At 47.3% G+C, this 8,954-nt stretch overlaps 1 protein-coding gene across 6 annotated transcripts in view; it reads right to left on the reverse strand.

Moving 5' to 3' along the window:
* Ido2 (indoleamine 2,3-dioxygenase 2) overlaps positions 1 to 8,954 on the reverse strand; it is a 43,987-nt gene that overhangs the window by 14,565 nt on the left and 20,468 nt on the right. For 5 of the 6 annotated variants that reach the window (XM_010617145.2, XM_010617140.2, XM_010617142.2 and 2 more), the window contains 3 exons: positions 7,343 to 7,442; positions 6,023 to 6,140; positions 229 to 280 (listed from right to left, as the gene is read on the reverse strand). In XM_010617145.2, coding sequence (XP_010615447.1) covers positions 229 to 280; positions 6,023 to 6,140; positions 7,343 to 7,442 — 270 coding nt within the window. The remainder of the gene's footprint in view (positions 1 to 228; positions 281 to 6,022; positions 6,141 to 7,342; positions 7,443 to 8,954) is intronic. The other variant, XM_010617141.2, reaches the window with a different exon arrangement.

Genomic DNA, 8,954 nt, shown 5'->3' on the forward strand with positions numbered 1-8,954 from the left:
GCTCTAATATGATGGCCTCAAGACCCTCAGGATTTAAACAGTCAGCCCTTAATGTCATTTGCCATGCAGATGGCGGCCCTCTTGTATCCAACATTGGATCCGGGTAATTATTTTGCTAGCAAAGGTTACTTGGTGTGTTTCATACTTTAGGAAGTTTCTGTCCGTTTCTCCTCTCATAAATTTGGAAAATGCTACAGAAGCCTCATGCAGGAAAGCAGTTGAACTTACCCAGAGAGGAAGATCCGGATGACTGCATAAAATATGTCTGGGTCTACATAATCTGGAAAAGCAATCAAAATGTGAACTTTACTAGAAGCAAAAACAGCAATTGGTTCCATGTGCACGGGCCCTGCTGCTCTCCTGGGGCTGCTTCCTCAGTCTGATCTGTGTGGGGACCAGAATGGAAGTAGCAGAAGACCCAGATGGAATGTTCCCTTCTCTGGTCCCTGCACTGGCCCTTGCATAACCTTTAATCTATTCCATATGCTGGCCTTTTCTATTTATGGCACTTTGCTTTTCTCCATCGCAATAACAACAACAACAACAAAAAGAAATCAGGCCATCTCCAAAAAAAACTAATATTTTCAGCAAACATAATATGTGAGAATGTGGGAAGTGGAGGAAGGAAAAGCAGAGAAAATCTCCTCTATCAGTGCTTCACAAAGAAGGAAACGAAATCCACCAACGCCTACGTGAAGGTCGCTGTAGTCAGTCGGGGCCGGGGGGTCGATGTGGCCCTTGCCAGGGACTGCCCCCAGGTCAGCTGCAGTTTATTTCTGAGCTTCATCTGTGAGTCCTGCAGCTCACTGAGAATTTGTGTAAAGCACAGAAGTAATAGACTCCACAGGGTTATTAACTCGTACAGCGCAGGTCACGCTCTTATATTCGGACTCAATTTCTTTCCATTAACTTTGAAAGGCTGTTCTTTCTTCTTCTCACATAATGGGGCTCATCTGACTTCTGTAACCTGGTACATGTTTAGTTCACCCAGACTCCTGTCTGTAGTTTTGCTTGAGGGACAGGAGACATCTTTGGAAGAGGCCTTCCTACCGTCCATTCCCCTCTTCTGCTCTCGCACTGCTTTCTGGCCCCTCATCTCTCCCTCTCATCTCCATCTTCTTGCAGCCACCCCCGGTCCAGTGTCTCGTCTTCCTTCAACCTCAAGGTTCCCAAATGCTCCTTAGGTGTGGCACTGACTCTCCTCTCAGAGGTGGCCGTGCCTCACTGCTAGATTTCTCTCTGGGCCCTACTTTTGGCTCTTTCCCTTTTGTTGCTCTGTTCCCACCTAGAATGCTACGCATTATATGCAACATTTTATTGAAAAAGAAATGACCAACAATTACTCATCATTTTAGTCAACTTAACGTGTTGAAAGAGAAGTTAAATGATCATTTCAACATTTTTGTTGTAAAATAATTTCAATAGATGTTTAAAAGAAGTCCATTCATGATTAAAACAGTCAACTAAAAACGAGATAATTGAGGATAGTAGGGAATATCCTTAAACTTTACAAGGAAACCACTGAAAGCCTAGAATGTTTTGGGGGAGTAAAGCAGAAAAGAAGAGCAAGGAGGTTGCAAAGATTTTAGCAGTAGTCCATTCCCTTGGTTGGAAACTGGGCATGAGGCCATCTATTTTCCTGCTATTCTGTATCTTCAGCTTAGGTGTTCTATTTTGTTTATATGTCAAGTATTTTATTAAAAAAAAAGAATGGTGGTTATGTGGCTGTGAGGTTCAGATCTGCCTGGGGATCCGGTGACCTTTTCATTATCCCCAGCTGATTTAACTGGGGAAGTTTTATTTTCCAAGCACAGTGGGGAGCACAGTCTGGGCTTGGTCTGAACACTGCATCCGCCTGACCCTCAGGGAGACGGCCCTCCTTCCACCCACACGGCACTGCTGGGGTTGGGACTTTGGCTTTTGGTTTCACCCTGATTTGGCTAAGCAGCTGCCTCCTGATAGTGGGGCCATTATCCTGCACCTGCCACAGAAGATCTCAGCACAGGCGTGGCTGAGCTTTCTGTGGCCTCTGCCCAGGGTGGAGAAATGGTGCCAAGGTAAAGTTTCTGTGGGTGCGGCCACACCTAGGTCTGTCAGTGCCAGGGTGAAGACTTTCTAAGGCTGCCATTGTTCTGCAAAGCACCAAGCATATTGGTCAAGTGTCTCTCTCCTTCAAACCCTAGCAAAGTTCAAGGAAAGGACAATGTCTACTGGCGATTAATTTATATACATCTCATCAAGCTTTTTATGTCATAAGCATTATTATCATTTTGTTTGGAAAGGATAAGGAAAATTTGTTTAACTTTTTAGAAGTAGATGTATAAGTTTTACACTGGGAAGAGGCTTTTAACTGAGGCAAAACTCAGAAAATCATTTTCAGTCAACGCATGGAACCACACCCCTAGAATGAATGAGTGCGTTGACATCACGTGATCTCCCCTGCCGTCCCACCATGGGAAATGGATGGGCTTTTGCTCCCTCAGGATGTCGTAAGGAGAGGAATTGAGCATGCACAAGCCACCGTAGCCCAAATAAGAAAGGGGACGAGAACAGAAATCACCAAGGCAGTCAAATGGACAGAGCAAAGCTCCTACCAGCAGTCAGGGGAAAGAGGAACAGCTCACGCCTCAGCAGTGACAGTGGAAGCCAGAAAACATTGCCACATCGAGCATCTAAACGAATATAGTCGCTAGCTAACCTATCTTTCTCATATTGGAGTAAAAGAGGGAAAAAATGTTTCGAGACGGGGTCTTGCTATGTAGCCCAGACTCACCTTGAACTCACAGAAATCCTTCTGCCTCAGCTTCCCAAGTGCTGGGGTTACAGGGGTGTGCCACCAGACTTGGCATAAGGGTAAGTTTTACATGGTGGAGTTTACCACTAGCTCACTATCAGAAATCCTAAATTTGTCTTTCAGGCAGAAGAAATAGGTACAAAAAAGGTTGAAAATACATAATTAAATCAAAATTAACTGTAAACACATAAAATTATAATAATCATGGTAGTTTTAGATAGCTTTGTTGCAATTTAAGTTCTTTGATTCCTAATAAGTCTTCTATTAAAAAATTTACAGAGGAGTTGGGGAAAAGCAAGAAGGGAATGGATTAATATGAGAAAATGAAAAATAATGGAAACAAAAGCCCTTGTAGACAGGGAGGAAGGGAATGAGGAAACAATAAGAAGCAAGATTGATTATGTAAAGGTACAAATTTCCAACGATGAATGTCATTACACTGTATGCATTAAATGTACCAATAAAATTAATTTAAAAATTTACAAAAATCTTCAATGTTTTGAAAATTAGTTTCATGGGTGCACATGGTGGGTATACAGTTTGAGAATAGATACATAAACATGATAAAACTGGACTTATGTAAAAACTGGATCTAAATGGCTTGGATATATTCAGATTACCCTATATAGCCATTCTGTGAGTGAAGACACACGTTAGGAATGCAAGCATGATTTTTATGAAATTTAGCAGAGAATTCCAATGCTAATTATTTTTCCATAGGATTTAAAAGTAAGTCCATAAACTAAAAGGGAAATTTTACTTAACAAAATTGAGTGAACGAATCAAAATTAAATGTCAACAAAAGTTCACACTGTTTAGCCCCAATTTACTCTTTAGAAAAATCTAACTGAAACACTTAATCAAATTATTAGAAGGAAACATTTTGACTTCTCATTACCATTAAAAGGGAAAATTCTTAAAGCTGCCAATGTATTAAGCAAAAGTCAGAAATTCTATTGACTCAGAAGGAAATTAAAGGCGAAAATGTCCAAGGTTCCTTTGGAGAGAAAAATATCATTTAATCCAAGAAAAAAAAAGAACTTTTAGAGGCGTCATCAATAAATATACCAAAATCTGTCTGTAAATAATCCAAATGAAAGACAAGTTACACCTGGTTGAGCAGTACATAAAGCACTCAATAAAAGAGGCAGATGCAGAACCTGTAGACAGGCAATGGTGAGATGGCTGTGTGTTACTTTTAGTGCTCTCATGTACCTCTGCCTGACGAGAAGCCAGCTCCTGAAAATAGAGCAGTGTGGTTTCTACTTCACAGTGAGAGCTGCCCCAGCTGGAGCGCTGGGCAGAGCAATGCAGGCTGTAGAAGGTGCCAGCTGGGTACACTACACAAAGGGCATTTTCTGTCTGCCCCGGCCTCAGCAGGCTACAGCCTGGAAACAAAATCTCTATGGAGGAAAGATGTAGGGTGTTCGGGGCTTGCTGAAGCTGGGTTCCCAAAGAAGCAAGTGCTTGTAGCTCTCTTGGAGGGATTGAAATCAGAGGGAGGAAGTCTAGTCGAGCTCTCTGTATCATGGAGAGGAAAGTTAATGGCTATGAACCACAGCTATTCTAAGAAACTGTGCATGGTTCCGCAAGCCTTGTGTCTTGTAGAGTTTATTTTAATTTATTTTTATGACCTGAGTCTGTGGTCACTATTGCACCCTAACAAGCCCCTCCCACCTCGGGGCCAGGCTCTTTGTCTCTGTTCCATGGATCCTGAGGCAGAGCTGCAAAGGCCCCAATACTGAGGGCAGCCTGACCTCGAGCTTCAGGATCCCGAGAGCCTCGTGTCCTTGCAGCAGTGCCCCCAGAGTCCCCGCTTGACCTTTCTGTGTCGCAGCGCAGTGGCCTCCGTACAAGTTGGGAGCAGGCTGCCTCCTGTCACAGCAGGGACCCAGATTTCGCCCAGGACATGCAGGGTGGCCAGGCACACTGTGCAGGAGCCCATGGAGTGGCACGGGGGGGAGAGTGCTGCGGCCATCTTTAGAAAGTGCGTTCGCACCTGCCTTGTTACCGTATAGATGAACCTGACAGGTAGTAAGAACCTTTCCAACAAAGTATGACTGTGTGGAATATTCACCTCTGGTGTCCCTAGGACCTCCTCAGGCCATCAGCCCTCCTGTAGAGGACGATTAGGACAGCAGGGAGAGTCGCCCTGAGCTTGCAAAGTGACCCAGAAATGACAACTGGAAAGCCCTCAGCACTAACACTCGTGTGCCGACTTCCTGCACCACTCAGGGTGGGAAATCCGTCACAACCTCCAGAAACCATGCACAGGGCTCATCGCAGGGTCCCATGACCTGTGCTGAGTCGTGAAGTCAGGGTGACTTGGCACAGCTGAACTCAATCTCGTCACTACTGAGGTGACCATGAGGAGATTTAGGATAAAATTTCAGAAAATGGAGAAATCAGGAATGTCAACTGCAAAGCAGGGAAGCTGCCTGGAAATGACACATAATCCGGGTGGGTTCCCCCAGTGCAGTCTGGGGTGCCCGGTACACACAACTCCGGAGACACCTGCTCTCTGGCCGCCTCTCTCCTACCCTGCTTCCAGGGAAGGCTCCCTTTCTCAGAAACTCTCCGCCTTTCAGTGGAGTGGAATTCAGGAACGGGATACTGAGACTTACTCTTCTCTGGCGAATGGGTCTCATCCCCGGTCCAAACTTTCCTGAAAACCCCAGCATGGTTTGTCGATTTCTCCCACAGAGGGCGTCGGGGAGCCTGCCGGACGCCGGACACTGACTGTAAAACCCAGTCAACAGGGGACCGGTGAACTGACCACGTCTATGACAGGTCCTGCCGGCCTAGCCATGGGAAGCCAAGGTCAGTCCCGTCAGGAGCGGACAGAGAAAGAGAAAATACAAGACACCGGAGGGAGTAAAGAGGGTTCCCTCCGGGTGGCCCTGCCTGGAGCTCTCAGAACCACTGTGATGGGGCCGGCTTGGCCTCTCCTCCCAACTTCAGCAAGACCTCAGCACTCCAAAGAAATGTCTCCCCCAAGAGCGGAATCACAGCAAAACACAAAGAACAAATTGCCAAAATATCTATCTCCATAGCCCGAGAGCATTCTCTGATGGCCTGAATAGCAAATTAGTTTACCTTAAATCAAAGGTGATACACTCCTGCCACCTAGAGGACAAACGTATTATCACCACTCAGGAGGCTGCCGGCTCCGGGCCTTCCGAACCGGAAAGGAGCCCTTCCGAACCGGGTCCTTCCAGGGTAACGCACCGTGCATTTGCCCCAAGGTCCTAGTGATGTCCTGGATGGAGAGTCTCAGGCGCTGCAAGGCTTTGAGCAGGGTGTCCTCGTTGGGCTGCAGGATGGCATTGGTCGCTTGAGTAAGGGCCTGGGGGTAGAATCATTACCGGCTCAGACCTAGGGGACTGGACCCCAGGGAGGGCGGCCCCTGGCTGCAGAGGTCCAGGTCCGCTGCTGAACTAGATCTGCATGAGGTGGGCGGAGGGTCAGGGTCTCCCCGCGGTCTTTCCACCCACTGCTACTTCCTGTACTGCTCAGAGAAGGTCATCATGCTTCTCCATCCTTTTTCTGGATTCATCACACGTTACATGACCTTTTCTACTTCTGCATCTCTAACTAGGGCAATCCCTCTCTCCGAAAGATCCCCAACCCCAGAGCCTCCTCCACTACAGAGCCTCCTTTCCCAGCTGTCTCTGCACTGAACTGCACTGAGGATTTTGTTTTACACTCTCTTGAGGTAGACACAGGGAGGAGAGCTAAAGAAGCCGTACGATTCACTTCTGGGGTGGACGGGGCGCTGGCAGTTGGGCATGCTGAGCACGCACTGCAACCCCTGGCTTCACTTCAAGACTGAAGGCAATGGTGCTCCGAAGGTGGGGACCGGTGGCCTTGCTGAGGACACAGCGGGCACTCAGTACACGCTCAGCAGGAAGGTGCTGAGGAAAGGCAAGCACCTGACATATCTTCGGGCAAAGCATAGATATTCCAGCTGGTCAGTCGGCTCCAGTCTCTTGCCTTACATCTGGCCCGTCTGGTACCAGGACAATTTCTCAAAAACTTTAGTTTGCAACCTACGGCTGCGTCATCTCAGTGACACCTTCTAGTGCCAAATGCTTTCCATTTTATTTTCCTCCAAACTTTTGCAGAGCAGTCTTCTCTAGCAGAAATCTCAGTCTTCCCTCCTCTCTGGTCTCCGCCCCTCTTTCTCCCGCCTGTGAATCACTCGGGCCTTAGCTTAGCTGCTGTTTCTCTGGGGAGTCTTTCGCCCTTCAAGTCCGGGTGAAGTCTTGGAATGTCACGTGTGCAACACGGCACCTTTCTGCCCTTTACACCAGTTCATTTCCCTCTATGAGATCGTGAGCCTCTAGGCTTGGACGATGTCTCGTGTGCCCTGACTCCCCACCGTCCACTCCAAGGTTTGCGGCAGGACGGGAGCTTTCACTGTGAGATGAACTCAGGGCAGGATTAGACCTAAGTCCGTGTGCTACAAGGGCAAGGACTGGAAGGGAAGGGGAGCTCAGGCTGCCTTCTCACGTGGAAGGACGACCACACCGCACAGTAAGAAGATACCTTAATTCCAGGCACTGCTGCCTTCTCCACCAGAACCGTCACCAGCACGAAGCCCCGCAGGCTCTCTCCCCCAGGAAGTGACACAATGGTCTCCAGATTGCTTGGAAAGAAGATGGTCACACTGTCCGGCTGCCAGACAGACTGAGTCTGTCCACAGCTCCCTCTGACTCAGATAAGGAAGGGGGAGCGCAGGACCCTCTTCTGCCCAGGACAGCCCGAGGGGAGTGAGCACCTTCAGTGGTACTCAGGGAGGGGCCCAACGCACCTGGCCCGAGGAGCCCAGGAGGCCAGCATGGCCCTAATGGTCCTAGACAGTGGTGGTGAAACCCATGGCCTGGGTGCCACAGTGGGCACACGGAACCCTCTCTCTTGGCACAAGAGTTGCCTCAGCAGCCAAGCACTGGATGGTAGTTTTTATTTGTATGTTTGTTTTCTAAACTAAGACCTCAGCATTTGGGTTGGACTGCAGAGCTGGCACTTGGGATCACTATGTGGGCTTTGGGTTGCAGTTTGCCACTCGGTCACTAAAAGGTTCACCATCGCGGTACCTAGATTATCACCCCATGGAAGAGTCAGCTGAAACAGTCAGCTAGCAGTCCTCAGGGAAAGGCACAGCTGATTCCTCAGGGTCATAGCTTTCCTGTGGAGCCAGGGAGCTCCAGAGCTCCAGTGATCCCAGGAAACCCTCGCTTTGTAAAGCTGTGAAACTCCCCACGACAGCAAAACAGTTTCTGTGAGGCCATGTGGCTGGCTAGGCACAGGACCAGATGGGGAAATCGAGTAGTTCTGAGGCAGGGCCAGAGTTCCTTTTAATGTGACATTTAAATGCCGTCTCATCTTAGAGCAGGAGCTGGGAGATGTTACAGAGACTGTTTTTAAATGATCTCTTGTCCTTTAAAAGATCCCAGTATCTTAGAGAAATCCAGGCTACAAAAACCTATAACGTTAACTCCACGGATTACTTTTGACTCTAATATTTTAAACATGAGAAAAAAGGGAAATGAACCAAAACGAAACAAAACAAAACTGAATCAGAGTTACACCGGCCTGCGAAGCAATGGCGTCCCCTGTCCCCTTCCCTCCCTCACCACCTGAGCTGCAACCTCCTTACACTGCTGTCCTTTTATAGGGCAGAGGCCGAGACCAAGGGGAAACAGCCTGGGTAGTGGCGTTGCCCTCCAGGCAGCCACAGCCCTGTCCACACCATCGTGAGACACGAAAGGATTCCTCCCCAGGTGTAGCCACCGCCTGTGAGAGAGCCTTTCACAGAAGTGTTAGTGACCTAAATCTTTTTCAGGCCATTGGACTTCAAAAAGCCACAGAAACTTGATTAACTTTCATTCGTTTCCTTGTATTGCATTCCACTTACTTTATGATGTATAGATTGGAAAACACAGCCTGACTTTTAATTCCCTTATCCTTACAAGGCAGTCAACTGTTGCTAACTTTTAGAATCTTCATTTCCAGCACATTTCCTTCTTGTCTTTTTTCATACATTTCTATATAGTTGACATTAATCTATAAGTATAAATTGGGGTTCTTTCTGCTTTATTCTATAAGTTTTTTAAATTAGTACGGATGCTAAGAGACAAAAAAAAAAAAAAAAAAATCT

Source organism: Fukomys damarensis, unplaced genomic scaffold (assembly GCF_012274545.1).
Source record: "Fukomys damarensis isolate Sample0158 unplaced genomic scaffold, DMR_v1.0_HiC HiC_scaffold_18, whole genome shotgun sequence".
In the NCBI taxonomy this organism is placed as follows: domain Eukaryota; kingdom Metazoa; phylum Chordata; class Mammalia; order Rodentia; family Bathyergidae; genus Fukomys; species Fukomys damarensis.